A 19,205-nucleotide genomic window follows, 5' to 3' on the forward strand; every position below is an offset into this window, starting at 1 on the left:
GTTAGTATGAAGGATGGATTCAGGAGGACAATGGATGAAGGACTGGCCAATAACAAGGAAAAATCAACATAGGATAGACAAGATGCAAATATGGAGGATATCATATTGCCGTTTGTAAATTTTGTTTTTTGTTTCTTCATAGCAGGGAAATTGTGTTAAAAATCAAGACATTCCAGGATATACCAAGAGAAGATCCGGTGCGTACGAGGAGAGGCAGAATACACACTAGGGTGAGTCTTGATTTATTTTGGAATGCCCCTACTTAAAAAACAAAAAATGTAGGCCTTAGAGTTGCCATGCCCATGCCAGTCACAGTGTCACTAAAATACTACCAGTCACAGTCTCCCCAACTGCACCAGGTACAGTGACCCCATAAGAGGTCCAATCACATTGTCACCATGAGAGCAGCAGTCACAGTGTCACTATAAGATTTCCAGTCACAGTGACACCATAAGACTAACAGTCACAGTCTCCACAACTGTAAAAGGTACAGTGACCCCATAAGAGTTCCAGTCGCAGTCTTCCCAACTGCAACAGCTATAGGTACTCCATAAGAGTTCCAGTCACATTTTCACTATGAGAGTACCAGTGTGAAGGTTATAATCATGTAATGTATGAAAAACATTATTATCCGTAGAAACTGAATGCTAGATATAGTTGCTTATGCTTGAAACTGGTATAATGTTATATGATAAGATGGCGCCTGCATCCAGGATGGGAGCAAGAAAAACAAATGCTTGGCTTGCTGCCAGAAGACATCTCCCCAAGGTTACCACGCAGGACCTGGAGAAGCTGGCTATATACAGTATGGAACTGCTTAAACTTTTTCTGTTTGATTGAGATGTCCCATACCAATCAGGAATGAATATGAAAACTTACATTGTTGTTATCTTTCTTCATTTCTCTCCTACTATTTAACCCCACATTGTTTTAATAAAACTGCGTCAGTATTTCCTTCTTGGTTGAGAGAGGAACTAATACTAATACTAATACACATTATGTTGTGTCTGGTGTCATTTCCTTAAGTACCAACCACAGGGGCACAATAATGGTGACAATCTCAGTGTGTCCATGACAGTTCCGTATATTCAATATTACTTTCATATTTCCATATGTCCTCTCTTATCTTGTAGATCAAGTGACCAGAATTTCTGGCATAAAAACATTGACTAGATGAACGGTAGGGTAGACTAGGAAAACTCATCACAGTCACTCTCACTGTACTCAAAATATGGTGTGAACCCGGCCTTACATGTATAGATGATGAATGCACCGGATGAGGTTTAGAATGTATTATAGCTCATTCCCTATACCCCAGTATTGTAGCAGTAATGCTATATTTTACAATATAAAAACCCTGTGAAGATGAAATGTAATAAGTAGGTGTGCACATAGCCAAATGTTCAGTGGCGTAACTAGGAATGGCGGAGCCCCGTTGCGAACTTTTGACATGGGGCCCCCTCCCCGACCGACACTGAAGACCTTCACCGCCCCCCTCCTCCGCATTCCTGCACGCTCTATTATGCCCCATAGTGGCCCCTGCACACAGTATTATGTCCCTTAGTGGCCCCTGCACACAGTATTATGTCCCTTAGTGGCCCCTACACACAGTATTATGTCCCTCAGTGGCCCCTGCACACAGTATTATGTCCCTCAGTGGCCCCTGCACACAGTATTATGTCCCTCAGTGGCCCCTACACACAGTGTTATGCCCCAGAGAGGCCCCTGCACACAGTATTATGTCCCTCAGTGGCCCCTGCACACAGTATTATGTCCCTTAGTGGCCCCTACACACAGTATTATGTCCTTCAGTGGCCACTACACACAGTATTATGCCCCACTGTGGACACCCATAATTAAAGGGATTCTACCATTAAAAAACTTTTTTTTTAGGTAACACGTCGGAATAGCCTTTAGAAAAGCTATTCGTCTCCTACCTTTGGAAGTGATCTCCGCCGCGCCGTTCGTTCAAAATACCGGTTTGTACCGGTATGCTAATTAGTTCTCTCGCAGTGATGGGGGCGTCCCCATTGCTGCTCGAAAACCGACTTCGGCACCACCTGTCTTCTTCTGCATCCTCCCCTTCCTTCTTTGGCTTGACGTCGGATGCCTGCACAGTACGCTCTGTTCGGCGAAGTTCTCTATATATAGCTATAGGGTCACTCTCCTCTTTATATAGTTATGGGGTTACTCACCTCTATATATAGTTATGGGGTCACTCACCTTTATGTATAGTTATGGGGTCACTCTTCTCTATATATAGTTATAGGGTCACTCTCCTCTATATATAGTTATGGGCGGCAGCCATGATATAGTCCATATGATATACACAGGAGATATATTCAGTAGAAAGGCTGTGACATACGAGACTGAGAGAGTCCTCCTCGATATAGCTGCACCTGCAAGCTCCAGGTTAGGATGAGCCCATCACTATGGACTATATATCCATACCTTCCAACTATCAGAAGACATGGAAAGGGTCATAGTCTGCAGCACACCTCAGTAAACCTGTGCATGAGAAGCCATACCTCGTCCATGCCCCCTATGGCCCCTTCCAATTTCACTTAATCCCTTTGTCCCCCCAAACAGTATAAATCCACATTAGTGACCCTCCCCCCCCAAAAAAAAAAAAATAAAAAAAATATATATATATATATATATATATATATATATATATATATATATATATATATATTGGTCCCCTTGTAGACCCCACACAATATGTCAGGATGCCTGAGGAGCTCATGATGTTTTAGCTTCTGCTCATTTATGATGTACAGCACATGGTGGGCTCTATGGTCTGGGACGCGTATCTAGAAGTGCAGGATTGTGCGTGCTCATGTCAGACATTTTTTTCCACAGGTCTTATGTTGACAGCCATGTGTTTTCCATATGTAAAGTACACAGGACTTAGCTCCAGTAAATCTCCTAGTCGTCGTGTTCACTGAATACTCTCCAGTCACTAGTCATGTAAATTCTCTGCTTTGCCATTAAAATTGTGGTTGGTTTTTTGTTACATGGTAAAAACAACCATCCAGTTCTGGAAATAATATACTGTCTACTGTAGACTCCTTGGACCCATATAATACTAACCACCATTACCCCCTTGTGACGTGCATCCCAGGGCTGAACCTTAATAAAGACCATGGCTCCTTCTTTGTGGTATGAGTGGGGTAGGCCACAGCTTTATTCAAACATATAACAAATTCAAATATTGTAAACAAAACAAACCGATATGTAAAAACATGTACGTCCATGCCCCTCCAACGACTACTTCTTCTTCCTCCTCCTGGACGCTCCGCTGCGACCCAGCGAGCATGTAGGTCCAATCTTTCACTTGTATTAGGGCATGGACCCCCGCCAGCTGTGACAACAAACCTGGAAAAGAAAGGAAGAACCAGTCCACGAAAACAAAACCAGAAGGGCAGGGTGGGTGGGTGCACCTCTCGCCAGCATAACGGCAGAAGGTGAGCAGCCCACCTACGTGCCCCCTTTTATATGGACTTTTAAAACAGAGCACGTCACCATGTTTAGAAAATAAACAGAACTATAGCCAATGAGTCCACAGCCCCTTCCTTAACCAGTTCGGGGCTTTCACTACTGCTACTACCACTACTAATACTACTGGTACTATCACTACTACCACTACCAGCGTCACTAGTACTACTATCACTGCTAATACTACTATTACTATTACTATTATTACTACTACCACTACCAGCGTCACTAGTACTACTATCACTGCTAATACTACTATTACTATTACTATTATTACTACTACCACTACCAGCGTCACTAGTACTACTATCACTGCTAATACTACTATTACTATTACTACTATTACTACTACCACTACCAGCGTCACTAGTACTACTATCACTGCTAATACTACTATTACTATTATTACTACTACCACTACCAGCGTCATTAGTACTACTATCACTGCTAATACTACTATTACTATTATTACTACTACCACTACCAGCGTCATTAGTACTACTATCACTGCTAATACTACTATTACTATTACTACTATTACTACTACCACTACCAGCGTCATTAGTACTACTATCACTGCTAATACTACTATTACTATTACTACTATTACTACTACCACTACCAGCGTCACTAGTACTACTATCACTGCTAATACTACTATTACTACTATTACTACTACCACTACCAGCGTCACTAGTACTACTATCACTGCTAATACTACTATTACTATTACTACTATTACTACTACCACTACCAGCGTCACTAGTACTACTATCACTGCTAATACTACTATTACTATTATTACTACTACCACTACCAGCGTCATTAGTACTACTATCACTGCTAATACTACTATTACTACTATTACTACTACCACTACCAGCGTCACTAGTACTACTATCACTGCTAATACTACTATTACTACTATTACTACTACCACTACCAGCGTCATTAGTACTACTATCACTGCTAATACTACTATTACTATTACTACTATTACTACTACCACTACCAGCGTCACTAGTACTACTATCATTGCTAATACTACTATTACTACTATTACTACTACCACTACCAGCGTCACTAGTACTACTATCACTGCTAATACTACTATTACTATTACCACTACCACTACCAGCACCACTTGTACTACTACTACCTCAAGTAATAGTATTGCTTCTATCCATATTACCTCTATTATTATTGCTATTCCTGTGGCTACTGATGTTCTTAGTACTACTGACACTGTTACTGCTGCTACTACTACTACTACTACTACTATTCAAAGCACTTTATTACTTCTACTACTCCAACTACTTTATTATTTTTACTACTACTACTGCAAGCACTATTACTACTTCTACTACTACTACTACTACTACTGCTATTCCAATTACTTTATTATCATTACTGCTACAAGCACTGTTACTACTTCTAGTCATACTACCTTGACTATTACTCTTAGGCTCCGTTCCCACGGAGTAACGTGCTGTGTATCCAGACACGTATACACATGTCAGAGTGTGAGTGCTCAAAACAGATCTCATTCACTTCAATGTGTGCCGGCTCACACACACTACACATTGAAATCAATGGGTTAAAAAGCCTCCCATTGATTTCAATGTGTAGCGTGCGTGAGCCGGCACACATTGAAGTGAATGGGATCTGTTTTGAGCGTTCAAACTCTGACAAGTGTATACGTGTCTGAATGCGCGGCGCGTTACTCACTGGGAATGGAGCGTTAACGCGCCGCAAACATGCACCGTCAAAATCGCGGCGCAAACGTCCCGCAATGCAATTTACTCCGTGTGAATGGGCCCTAACAAATATTCCAAGGACACTATTATTACTACTACTACAAGCACTATTACTACTTCTAGTCATACTACCTCGATTACTACTCTTACAAATATTCCAAGGACCCTATTATTACTACTACTACTACTACAAGCACTATTACTACTTCTATTCATATTACCTTTACTGCTACCACTACTATTACAATTACTTTATTATTACTACTAGAATCATTATTACTACTTCTAGTCATACTACTACTACTAATCCAAGTACTTTATTACTTCTACTATTCCAAGTAACTTATTATTACTACTATTATAACAAGCACTATTACTACTTCTAATGGCGCTACCTCTACCAGTACTACTACTACTATTCCAATTACTTTATTAGTACTAATTGTAGTAATACTACCTCTACTACAACTAGTACTTTATTACTTTTACTATTCCAAGGTTTTTTTTTATTATTACTACTACAAGCACTATAACTACCTCTAATTATAGTATCACTACTACTACTACTACTACTACTAATGTTCCAATTACTTTATTACTACTTCTATTCCTACTATCTCTTCTAATACTACTACTACTACTCCGATTAATTTATTACTACTTCTAATGATATTACCTCTACTACTCGTACTGTTACTATACTTTTACTACTACTGCATGCACTATTACTACTTCTACTACTAGTACTAGTAATACTTCTAGTCATACTACCTCTACTAATACTACTACTTTTACTAGTACAACCTCTATTACTTACTTCTAATCAGACTTCCTCTGCCACTGCTACTACCAAGAGTAATATTACTACTGCTATTTTTATTACTTCTACAAAATGAATGGAGCTGATCTGTAGCAGATGTGAAGTCACTTGCTGAAAAAAGGATGTGGATCTCAATATCCTAGTCCTTTATCTATAATTGTTAATGCTAGTGACAAGAAAGTAGAACATATAAAGGTATACTCTGTGTTACTCAGGACAGGAGTACTGTTCTCATTGAAGAGATACAGCTGCACAAGAAGACTTTCTGGCAATGCTCCATATAATACTCCCCAACCTGCAGACCTCATGAGTATAGATCTGAAAATCCAATAACCCTGCTCCTCATTGATAAGGAACAATAACTCCAGAACATCCATCTATTGGTAGGGGGTGTCTCTTTTTTGGTTCGTGGGATTGAATTTGCAGAAATTAGACAAGACTTTCAAGAGATTTCATTTAATCACTTTTTTTTAATTGAACACATACTATAAATGCAATAGGTCTATAGACAGGCTACCTGTGAGTATTAAGCACAGCACTAGACATATGTTCCCTGGTGGGTTGGTACAGCACTGGTTATATGCTTCCTGGTAGGCTGGTACAGCACTGGTTATATGCTTCCTGGTAGGCTGGTACAGCATGGGTTATATGCTTCTTGGTAGGCTGGTACAGCACTGGTTATATGCTTCCTGGTAGGTTGGTACAGCATGGGTTATATGCTTCCTAGTAGGCTGGTACAGCACTGGTTATATGCTTCCTGGTAGGCTGGTACAGCACTGGATATATGCTTCCTTGTAGGCTGGTACAGCATGGGTTATATGCTTCCTGGTAGGCTGGTACAGCACTGGTTATATGCTTCCTGGTAGGCTTGTACAACACTGGTTATATGCTTCCTGGTAGGCTGGTACAGCATGGGTTATATGCTTCTTGGTAGGCTGGTACAGCACTGGTTATATGCTTCCTGGTAGGTTGGTACAGCATGGGTTATATGCTTCCTAGTAGGCTGGTACAGCACTGGTTATATGCTTCCTGGTAGGCTGGTACAGCACTGGATATATGCTTCCTTGTAGGCTGGTACAGCATGGGTTATATGCTTCCCGGTAGGTTGGTACAGCACTGGTTATATGCTTCCCGGTAAGCTGGTACAGCACTGGTTATATGCTCCCTGGTGGGCTACAGTAGTATAGTAAATGCAGATGTCGCAATGAAATATTTTTAAATCAAAATGTAAAAATTAACAAATATAAAATTCTGAAAAGAATCCAAAAGCTGCAGTTCCATCTAAACACAAAAAACATTAAGCAGCAGGGCCAGTGAAGATCACTAATTAGGTTGCTGAAGCCATGGACTTAATGATTGTTTTTTTTTCCATTTACAATGTTCTTTCAAGTTTTCACATCCGTCTTATATATTATTTTCTTGTGCATTTATTTTCTGAAAAAGAAAAAAAAATCATGAAAAATACTAAGGTGAGATGTAAAATATATGTCAATCTGTCTGTACACACCAGAACATGTCAGTGAATGGAAGCTCGGTAAGAACTGACTTCTGGGCAGTAGGTTAGAAATTAAGTGGATATGAAAAAAAGGCCATCAATTCCATCGTTATTTTTACTATGCAATAAAAATGGCATTTTTTTTTCACCAGGTCATACAATTATGCTGATAACATATTGATATTGGTTTTATTATATTTTATTACTTTTCGGAAACAAAATCACAAGGGGTTATTGTATGTCAACACCCAGAAATTTTTGGAGTATAATGTGGCAATCGTTTTGCTTTTCCCTAAAATCTCTATTCGTTTGGTTTCGTAAAAAAAATGAACAATTTGGAAATTTGGTCAAACCAGGTTCAGTGCAAGTCAGTTTGACCAGTCGTAGTACTCAACATGGTTACAATTTCTACCCCGCTTTTTTGAGGCTGTGGCTAGGATCACACTTGCATCGGTCTCTCAGTCGTTCGAATCCACCGAGGGACGTGAACGATGGAAAGCCCATCTGCTAAAACAGAGGTTACCCATGGATACATAGACAGGGTATAGACTATAATGAGGTCCGCAGTGTTCATTGGGTTTTCTCTGTTTTTATACTGAAACCGGCGGATAGAAGGGTCCTCCGAGCAAAACTTTTCTCTCCATCGATTTTCGGCGATATCAGAGTCTCCGTCACAGATGTGAATCTGGTGTTATCTATTGTAAATGATCAATCACATCATATTGTATCATCATCCTACTAAAACATAACCCTCATCACTACTACCCATCTTACCTCCAGTTATCAGGGATCTCATCTCTCTCAGAGGTTTTAGAAACTTTTTCTCATCCGTGGTGAACAGGAACAAGTCTAAAGCCTTCTTCTTAATACTGGGCTGGTTCTGGAAGATCCAAGATTTCTCCTCATCATTACTATACTGTAAGTCATCGACCACCACAATCACATGTCCATCTACAGTAAAAAGAAAGGAAATAAATCCACCAAAGCTTTAAGTCCTTAAGTTATCATACTATATAGCCTATTAAATCCCCTTTGAGGCCCCATCTTGCGGAAACACAGCATTTTTTGTGGATCCACTCCAATCCAATCCACTCCTGACTTTGGCTCATAAAACTGCAGCAAAATCTGCAACAAAAATGCTGCAATTCCACAAAGTGGGGCCCTACGCTAAGGATCACATACAGTAAGAGCTGCATTAACTCAATACTTCCCTTACCTCTCCCAGGCTTCCCTTCAGAGTCTGGCCCTCCATCAGGTCCTCTTTTATCATATTCTGATCGGTCTTGGTTTCCTGGTTGACGTCATGAGCCCCAGGGGATTGTGACTGACTTCGATGCTGCAAGTGTTATGATGTTGGTACACTGCACTTGATCTATAGTTGGACTTAGCAGTGACATCACCCAAAAGGTCATAAGATGATGGAAGAGAACCACGATGGAGAGCTGGAGGCCACAATGGAGTTCAGGAGAGATGAGAAATAATAAAAAGTATCTTACTCACCTCCCCTGGTCTCTGCTTTGCATAAAAGTGATTTGTGGGTGAGGATCTACAAAAATCTGAATTCGACTCAACCTGAGATATTTGGTAAATTTGTACTCAGTCTGGATCATTGAAAACTGTTTCATTCGTTTCTATATTCAATGCCAAAAGTCCTAATAAAGACCCAAATTGAAAATGTCCTAAGTTCCTAGTCACCCAAAATATCAAACCCAAGCAGGAAACACTAAAGAAAAAGACCCCACTCGAAATGCATGTAATGAATATTGCCTCTTACTTAGCATCCTGGACATGTAGTCCAGCTCTACGTTATAGAGAGAATCGGTGACATCCGTGATATTGATCCTCCCGCGGTTTTTGGTGTGATACAGGATTCCAAAAGAACAATTGGAGACATCAGTCTTGAACTGTTCAAAACCTCTGTTGGAAATAATGCAGGACCGGACATTTTCTACAGTATCGGAGAGATATCCAGATTCCAGAAGACTCTTCAGCCACTCGAATTCACTCTCTGCAGATCTTGAATATATTCCAACCTTATGGCTTTGAGGAAAACAGGAAGTCTATAGAGGGAAGCATAGAGAGAGACATAGAAGATGAGGGTTAGGCTGAACTTCCCCTATAGTGTAACTTTCTAATAATGATCCTACTTGAGACTTGTCCTCTCCATTAGTAGTAGTATATAATACAGACAATGGGAGATATGAAGGTTTCTGAAGGGCTGAGAAGAAGGATGAGGAGATACAATAGAACATATATACATATTATGTGGACAACGTGTTGAGATTATCTCAGGTACAGACAAAAATAGGAATTACAAAAATTTATAATAATTTATCCATTCCTTACCATCCAGAGAACGGAACCTGGAAAAAAATACAAAAAATAGTCATTTAGTTTTGGCTTTGAATGACTCCCACACCCATAACCTGTAGATGTCATGTCTTGAGCCTGTAGAAGGCTGGTAGACCCTTCAGTATTAGACCTGATAAGATCACGTTACCTTTTAGACAGTTTTTCATATCCTCGATCCTGCTTTTGTAAAACTTCAGATTGTTTTTGTACCAGTCAATTTGGACATTTGAAAAGTTAAGAATTGGAAATCTGCTCTTAGCATTCATCTCTCCAAGAAGATGATTGTCTGATGTTCCTTCAGCCAGTAAGATCACTACCTTCTTCAGCGCTGGATGTCAAGGAGAACAAGATAACATTTAGAAATACTGATGAGAAAGCCTTGCCAATTTTGTTTTGTGAATATTATGTGCAGTTATTAGACTTCTCAAACCCCAGAGTGAGAAGTTCAAAGAAGGTGCGGAAAAATCCACTAATACCGTCCTTTTCTTCAAAGACTGGTAGCTGATCTTCTTGCCCAATGTCTACTGTGAAGGACCTCAGTGGTCAGGTGGGGAGCATCAATCTTGTTGTGCTTTGACCCAAGTGTCATGACGTTGATGACCCCCAAATGACCACTGTGGCTCAATCACAGTCCTCAGGGTGACCCTAAGATCTGGTACATCACAGAAGAGACTGGAACATGCCAGGAAAAAATACCAAAACGAAGCCAAGAAGAGGTGAGAAAAGGTGAGTTTCAGTATTTATTATTTGTCTGCATCTCTCCTGGGCCTTCGAATATTTTACTCTGGATTCTATAGAGACTCCGGAGTACAGTAAATGATTTGTAGCTAGTAGAGATGAGCGAACAGTAAAATGTTCGAGGTTCGATATTCGTTTCGAGTAGCCCCTCAATATTCGACTACTCGAATCGAATATCGAACCCTATTATAGTCTATGGGGGGAAAATGCTCTTTTCAGGGGTAGGCAACGTTCGATCAAATTATACTTACCAAGTCCACGAGTGAGGGTCGGGCTGGATCCTCCGAGCAGTCTTCTCTGCGCAGCGTCCCCGCGGAATCTTCCGGCTCTGAATTCACTCTACAAGGCATCGGGCCTGGGCAGAGCCGACTGCGCATGCCCACACTACAAGCAGACATGCGCAGTCGGCTCTGCCCAGGCCCGATGCCTGGCAGAGTGAATTCAGAGCCGGAAGACGCCGCGGGGAAGCTGCACAGAGAAGACTTCTAAAGGTAGGAGAAGAACCAGCGTTGATTGGCCGACTGTATAGCATTCGGCCAATCAATTCTGGTTCTGCATCAAACTTTTACATTCGAATAGCAAGTGGTACTTGATCGAGTACGAGTATTTCGAATACCATAGTATTCGATCGAATACCTACTTGATCGATACTACTCGCTCATCTCTAGTAGCTAGTGAACATTACAAATTTTGGGTTCAACCAAACCAGAAGTTTTTGGAAAATTTGCAATGAACCCAGATCTTTACAAACTGGTTTGCTCATTTATTCAACAACAGTCTCAGAAACTTTCATCTTTTCAATTTGATGTATTATAGGACAACATTTTTCTGATGTTTAGAGATAATTTCAGCAACTTCTGGATATTAAGCGACCCAATGCTGATCAGAAACTGCCATTTAAATGTGAAAATATGATTATTATGGGGACAACACTAATAATATCAGCAGTCATTCTGTCACTTACAGGTAACACAGTAACAAATGGGAATTCTAATATAATTGTAAGTTTGGCAAGAATAGTGAGCCCAAGTATGCCAAGAAACAGCAAATTTGTGGGCCAAATTATTACCAAACACCCAATGGACATTTTTATACACTCAAAAATTCAGTGTGATCAGCCAAGAAGTGAATGTCTCCTCATTTGGGTTCTCACACTTGGCAATGATCATCGGCTCATATGAAAGGGTCTATACATTGATGTGTACTCCGTATCTTGGCCATTGGTTACACTCCACATACAATATCCAGATATGACCATAGACGTCTTCACACGAACACTGATTTACCATAATAAGATGACAAAGTCTCCACTTCTTTCAGCGTCTCTGAATCCCATTTATCATTTTCTAGACAAAACAAGACACAAGAGCAAGAGGAAATCTTCTTCTTATATTCTTCATCAATAATGGGAAATTTTTTGACTTTTCCATCACTTTTATAGTCACTGAAGATGTGCAAGGTTAATACGTCTTTAATCCAATGACAAGGATACGAGGCCTTAGTCACAACCTGCAGTTCATAAGAAGATGGTAATATTATAAGAATGGAAGGAGCTCAACATGAGATGTGCCAGGAAGGAAACGGAGCCTAGTCGAAGATTACGTGTAACGGTCTAGTCCACACTGAGCAATGCTGGGACTTGTAGTGATTATGGTCAGGGTGGTCAGGTGATAGGTGATATAATTGGTGATAGTTAGGGTTGAGTGATCGGGTTCAGAAAAGATCGGATCCTGATCGGCAATTGAGCAAATTTCACGATCGGGATTGGCTGGAAAATGATCTGAAATCGGATTTTGAAATCTCAAGATTGGCTCATCCCAAAAAGTGACTTTTCCCATAGACTAGGGTTGAGCGATCAGGTTCGGAAGAGATCGGATCCCAATCGGCGATCGAGCAAATTTCACGATCGCGATCAGGATCGGCTGGAAAATTAGAAGAAATCGGATTTTGAAATCGATCCTGAAATCTCAAGATCACCTCAACCTGACCCAGTGATAGTCCATAGAGATGAGCGAACACTATTCAAAACTGCCGTTTCGAATAGCACACTCCCATAGGAATGAATGGACGCAGCCAGCACGCAGGGGGTTAAGTGGCCAGCCACCAGCAAAGTCTGCGAGCCCGCTGTTTCCATTCATTCCTATGGGAGTGTGCCATTCAAAACGGCAGTTTCGAATAGTGTTCGCTCATCTCTAATAGTCAGCAGTGATAATTCTAGAAAATTAGGTATCTCACCGACAGATTAGATGATTTTTTCTCCCATGTCACAACCCTCCAGTTATCTGTAGAATACACAAGAAAGTGCAGAACATAATAAAGTGCATATAGGGTTAATGGATCAAGAAGTATATACATCAGTCTTACAATATATACACTTACCTGACATTGTGGGGTCATCAAGTTCATAATCTGTATCCAAGCCTAGGTTATAAAAATACATTTACTGATACATTTTATTATATTACTGACTAAGATAGATAGATAGATAGATGATAGATAGATAGATAGATAGATAGATAGATAGATAGATAGATAGATAGATAGATAAATAGATAATAGATAGATTTGGCTCCCTCCACAATTGCGCTTGCACTCCCCTCGATTGCACAGGACTATATAATTGGGATACAGGATGAGAATCAGTTTCCAATCTGCCTAAGGCTCGGTTCACATTTGCGCATGGGTTTCCGTTCAGGTCTCCAAAAGAGCCGTAACGCTCTAGATTCCCATAAGAAAATCACTTACTTTGTGGTTTAGAACATTCTGAAGACAAATCTACCCAGCCATTGTCATTCACATCCTCTTCATCTAAATTCCCCTTCACATCTTCTATAGAATAAAAGAAATAAGAAAAACAGGAGTTCAGCCACCGCCGTCCAAGAGGAGTGACCATCTCTGAGTGTAGACCTGGTTATATACATATCTAAATGGAGCCCAGGGTTTGACAAATATATCTTGAGATGACATTCCAGTGAGATGCGTACCATCACACACTGTCTGTATTTGTAAAATCTTTAGGGCCCATCCACACGATGGAAAATGAAGAGGAATTTCAGGTGGACAAGAGATTCCTCTTTATTTTCTAACCACCGGCTCCCTGCAGCGAAATGCCAATGCAGAGCATTACGATTCCGTCGCAGATTTTGGCCGCAGATTAGGCCTAGATAAACGTTATCCGTGGAAGGATTTAGCAGAACGCTTTTTTCCGCGTCCTACCGCAGTCTCTGCCTCCTACCGAAAACGATGGGAGGCAGAATCAGGGTGGAATCTGTTGTGGATCTGGGGGCGGAATTTGGGAGATTTAAGAGACAGGTCTGGGTTTTGATTTAAACTTCTGCAGTTTTATGGGGCTGCACTGTGGTTTGAAATACGGTTGGGGTCTGCTTAGTTTAACAGTGTTGGGTGGGGGTCTGAATTAAAGGGGTTGTCCAGGATAACTGGAAATCTCTACACTAAACACCCTCCTACTTTCTACGTAACATAATTTTAAAAAAAAGTTTAGTTAAGCAATGATCCACCTCTACTGTGCGTGCAGAAGCTTTGCAGTAGAGGTGGAATTTTGGCAGCGGGGCGCAGAGCAGCGCTTGGAGAAGAGGGCCCAACTACATAAGAGGGAGGAGCCATCTCGCAGGAAGAGGGGTGGAGGGTAAGTATAATGGGGCAGATGAAGGGGAAGGAGAGTAGAAATGATGATCCATTTCCGAAAATGGGGAAAACAGATCTTCACCGGATAATCAGAAAATGTCCCTGGGGTGGTCATAGGAGGGGGAGGGTGTTTAGTCTAGTGTAGGGATTTCTAGTTATCCCAAACAACCCCTTTAAGTTCACCGGACCCAGCATATCCACCCAGCTCTGTATACAGATATTTTAGGCGCATCTGAATCAAACTTTCTTTTCCCGTTGTGAGTCAACATGGAAATAAGCTCTTTGGAGCAATGGGGGTTTTGTTGCTTAGTTTTTAGAGCAATGGTAACATCCTCATTGTTCCAAAGAGCTAGTTTGAATATTGACAAAACAGGCAAACCCCAGGTATCCCAAATCGATGCTTGGTGTTACCATGGGGTGACAGGAGAAGTTCTTCCCCCTTTAATCAATTGCATCACAGTGATTTCAGTGAGCAAGATTTTAAAAAATCAGGCCAACAACCCCATTAACACCAGTTCGCACTGGACCCCAGCAGGAGGGGGCCATGCAGCACTGTCACTGTCCTAGCTCATCGTCAGCAATTTTTCTCATTCCAAGCTCTGAGGGTAGTTGCCAAAATCCTCAAATATAACCCTGGTTATAATCAGTCAGTTTTCTCTCCTTGTCTTGCCCACCCCTCTCATATCTCCCTGTGGCGGACTTCCCTTGTTATTGTCATGCATCCACCAGAAGTAGGATAAGTGTATACAATGTGAACACATCACACAGCTATATACACTCACCGGCCACTTTATTAGGTACACCATGCTAGTAACGGATTGGACCCCCTTTTGCCTTCAGAACTGCCTCAATTCTTCGTGGCATAGATTCTGGCATAGGTGCTGGAAGCATTCCTCAGAGATTTTGGTCCATATTGACATGATGGCATCACACAGTTGCCGCAGATTTGTCGGCTGCACATCCATGATGCGAATCTCCCGTTCCACCACATCCCAAAGATGCTCCTCTATTGGATTGAGATCTGGTGACTGTGGAGGCCATTGGAGTACAGTGAACTCATTGTCATGTTCAAGAAACCAGTCTGAGATGATTCCAGCTTTATGACATGGCGCATTATCCTGCTGAAAGTAGCCATCAGATGTTGGGTACATTGTGGTCATAAAGGGATGGACATGGTCAGCAACAATACTCAGGTAGGCTTTGGCATTGCAACGATGCTCAATTGGTACCAAGGGGCCCAAAGAGTGCCAAGAAAATATTCCCCACACCATGACACCACCACCACCAGCCTGAACCGTTGATACAAGGCAGGATGGATCCATGCTTTCATGTTGTTGACGCCAAATTCTGACCCTACCATCCGAATGTCGCAGCAGAAATCGAGACTCATCAGACCAGGCAACGTTTTTCCAATCTTCAATTGTCCAATTTCGATGAGCTTGTGCAAATTGTAGCCTCAGTTTCCTGTTCTTAGCTGAAAGGAGTGGCACCCGGTGTGGTCTTCTGCTGCTGTAGCCCATCTGCCTCAAAGTTCGACGTACTGTGCGTTCAGAGATGCTCTTCTGGCTACCTTGGTTGTAACGGGTGGCTATTTGAGTCATTGTTGCCTTTCTATCAGCTCGAACCAGTCTGGCCATTCTCCTCTGACCGCTGGCATCAACAACCCATTTCCGCCCACAGAACTGCCGCTCACTGGATGTTTTTTCTTTTTCGGACCATTCTCTGTAAACCCTAGAGATGGTTGTGCGTGAAAATCCCAGTAGATCAGCAGTTTCTGAAATACTCAGACCAGCCCTTCTGGCACCAACAACCATGCCACGTTCAAAGGCACTCAAATCACCTTTCTTCCCCATACTGATGCTCGGTTTGAACTGCAGGAGATTGTCTTGACCATGTCTACATGCCTAATTGCACTGAGTTGCCGCCATGTGATTGGCTGATTAGAAATTAAGTGTTAACGAGCAGTTGGACAGGTGTACCTAATAAAGTGGCCGGTGAGTGTACATCTAGATAATCTGTACAATTTCCTTCTTTCCTTGGGCCCACATTGGTTCCACATGTTCTTTCCCGTTCACTTCGTTGATGTCTTACCTGAGAGTTTCGGTTGTTTCGCTGACGATTCTTCTTCAATCACGTTTTCAGACGCTTCTCCACAGACAATGACAAGAAAGAAGACATTTAATAAGCTCAGATTTTTGATCATATATTAACATGGGAAGGGAGACTTTTACCCTCTTCCAATTCTGCTGTTACAGGCCCAAAGCCTGAGGCTACACCACTGAGACATTCTAGCCCCATAACAATATAGATAGGAAAATTCCTGAGGCTGCACTACTGAGGCATTTGGATTACGTGATGTTCTTTGGTGCAATGTTGTTATGGAGAGCAGAACTAAATCCAAATCACCATCCACATCAATATCTGAATGTGAATAATGGTGTAAAGATGTGACCAAGAGAAAAAAGGAAGCTATTAATACAACAAGCAGTGGTATAGGGATCTCTCTCTCTCTCTCTCTCTCTCTCTCTCTCTCTCTCTCTCTCTCTCTCTCTCTCTATATATATATATATATATATATACATAGTTATGAGGTCACTCACCTCTATATATAGTTAGGGGGTCACTGTCCTCTATATATGATTATGGGGTCACTCTCCTCTATGTATAATTAGGGGTTCACTCTCCTCTATGTATATTTATGGGGTCACTCTCCTCTATGTATAGTTATGGGGTCACTCTCCTCTATGTATAGTTATGGGGTCACTCTCCTCTATGTATAGTTATGGGGTCACTCTCCTCTATGTATAGTCAGGGGGGTCACTCTCCTCTTTGTATAGTTATGGGGTCACTCTCCTCTATGTATAGTTAGGGGGTCACTCTCCTCTATGTATAGTTAGGGGGTCACTCTCCTCTATGTATAGTTAGGGGGTCACTCTCCTCTTTGTATAGTTATGGGGTCACTCACCTCTATGTATAGTTAGGGGGTCACTCTCCTCTATGTATAGTTATGGGGTCACTCTCCTCTATATATATTTATAGGGTCACTCTCCTCTATGTATAGTTATGGGGTCACTCTCCTCTATATATATTTATGGGGTCACTCTCCTCTGTATATAGTTATGAGGTCACTCACCTCTCTTTAGCTCCTTTTCTTCCATCTTCGTCTCTCTTATTCGTTCTTTGTTTTTGCAGCTTAAAAGTGAAATTGAAAGTAAAGAGAAGGAAAAACAAAGTCAGAGACCAAGTGCAGGAAGGAGGCGGTGGCCATGACATCATCTGTGTATACCGCATACACTGTGTGTATATAGTCATGTAGATGGAGGTGTTATATAGACATATAGATATATGTTATACTCACTATAATGTCACACTCTCCTGACCTATAAGGCCGGGTTCACACGATGTATTTTGGCACGTAATGTGGCACATAGACGCCGCGGGAGGTTTTGCGGGCCATATACGCTCCCATTGTTTTCAATGGGAGCCGGTACCGTATACGCGGCGCTATTTTGCGGCCGTGATTTTGCGGCAATCTGGCAGAGGTCGAGCTAAAGGACACTGTACACAGCGTACAGTGATAGTGACTTCCTGGGCATGGTATACAACAGGGGAGGGCTGGGTGAAAGATATAGATCCCACTCCAGATTAGGTCTGAATGCATGGGCCTGAACATATCTCGAGCTACGGACGCTGCAGCTGATTCAGTCGCGGCATCCGCTACAAGATGTCACGTCGCTTCTTTTTTCTGCTACTAGCTAGTGGGAAAAAAAAGTGAGCGGCTCCCATTGAATTGAACGGAAGCCTTTTTTTGCTGGCGGATTTTGACGCAGAATCTGTCTCAAAATTTGCCTGCAAAAAAACTCCATATTAACATACCCTGCACTGGCAGCAGTTCACACTAGAGTCTTGCCAGTCTTCACAAGCTAGGAAAGAACCCGGCACCTCCTCTCTCTCCCAGGAACTGCCCAGGACTGAGGGCTTGATAGGGTTTTATAAGGCCATGATAAGCCCCAGCTCCCACCTGTGCATGAGAGCTCCTTCCTGCTGTAGGATAACAAATGGTTAAAAAAACACAGGTGAGGTTTTTGCTACAGATATGTGAGGAATCTGGAGGAGATATAGCGTCCTTCCAGGACTTTACCTGTCACTTTCTCACAAGATGTATAGTTACATCATACTGGTGTACATGATGGGGTCATCCTATTAATATTATAAAGGTGAAAGTTTGTGTGTTTGGATGTTTGTTCTTCAATCACACAAAACCTGCTCCACCGATTTGGCTGAAATTTTCCACAAACATAGTTACTACACTGGATTGCGCAATAGGCTTCTTTTCGTCACAATAGCGCACATACGTTTTTCCCAGGACCCCCACAAAACCCAAACTCACATCACTATCTCTGCAATGTCACACACTTTGGACCATAGCAAGCCACAAAATTCATATTACCCTCTACAGCAGAGGTTGGCAACCCCTGGCACACATGCCAAGAGTGGCACTCCTGCCATATTTCACTGGCACGCCAGCAGCACAGGACCTGCAAGAGTTAAATGAAGTCGGAGCGTCCCTTCAGTGCTCTGCTAGAGCTGACGCATAAGGACACTCCCCTTCTCTCACTGCCCTCCAATGAGAGGGGTGCAGGAAACCCAGGGGGTGGAGCTTAATCGCTCAGGTCTCTGCCTGCTATAGTGATAGCTCCTGCCGTCTGCATCCTGCAAAGTTTCCCCGAGGAGGAGAGGAAGCTGCTAGCAAAGTGAAAGTAAGAAGCACACAGGTCCCTTCCTTTAGTTCCTATTCTCATTAATGTCAGGCATTTGGGGTTATTAGTTTAGTGTTAGTAACCCCATGTGGCTCACATTAATAGGAATAAACCCCATCATGTCCCTCACATTAACCCCT

At 41.9% G+C, this 19,205-nt stretch overlaps 1 protein-coding gene across 2 annotated transcripts; it reads right to left on the bottom strand.

Moving 5' to 3' along the window:
- Window positions 1–6,563: 6,563 nt before the first annotated feature.
- On the bottom strand, window positions 6,564–17,499 carry LOC142217614 (uncharacterized). Of its 2 annotated transcripts, none has more exons than XM_075285926.1 (11): window positions 17,439–17,499; window positions 16,397–16,450; window positions 13,406–13,489; window positions 13,040–13,081; window positions 12,896–12,942; window positions 11,947–12,169; window positions 10,071–10,250; window positions 9,917–9,933; window positions 9,345–9,630; window positions 8,345–8,521; window positions 6,564–7,509 (listed from the first exon to the last, which is right to left on the bottom strand). In XM_075285926.1, the coding sequence occupies exons 1-11, from the start codon at window positions 17,461–17,463 to the stop codon at window positions 7,487–7,489; spliced, it is 1,158 nt and encodes a 385-aa protein (XP_075142027.1). In that variant the 5' UTR covers window positions 17,464–17,499; the 3' UTR covers window positions 6,564–7,486. The 2 variants fall into 2 exon arrangements, with proteins under 2 accessions (XP_075142027.1, XP_075142026.1); XM_075285925.1 differs by having other exon boundaries at window positions 16,397–16,453; window positions 17,439–17,486.
- Between the last annotated feature and the right edge of the window lie 1,706 nt (window positions 17,500–19,205).

This window comes from Leptodactylus fuscus, chromosome 8 (genome assembly GCF_031893055.1).
Source record: "Leptodactylus fuscus isolate aLepFus1 chromosome 8, aLepFus1.hap2, whole genome shotgun sequence".
Classification (NCBI taxonomy): domain Eukaryota; kingdom Metazoa; phylum Chordata; class Amphibia; order Anura; family Leptodactylidae; genus Leptodactylus; species Leptodactylus fuscus.

Bases quoted from the DNA above. Each gene is read 5' to 3' on its own strand.
- LOC142217614 (XM_075285925.1), bottom strand. From the start codon at position 17,463: ATGGAAGAAAAGGAGCTAAAGAGAG. The intron at 16,454-17,438 runs GTGAGTGACCTC...TTGTCTGTGGAG, and splicing joins AGAAAAGGAGCTAAAGAGAG to AAGCGTCTGAAAACGTGATT. The intron at 10,251-11,946 runs GTAAATCAGTGT...CTTGACATCCAG, and splicing joins GACTTTGTCATCTTATTATG to CGCTGAAGAAGGTAGTGATC.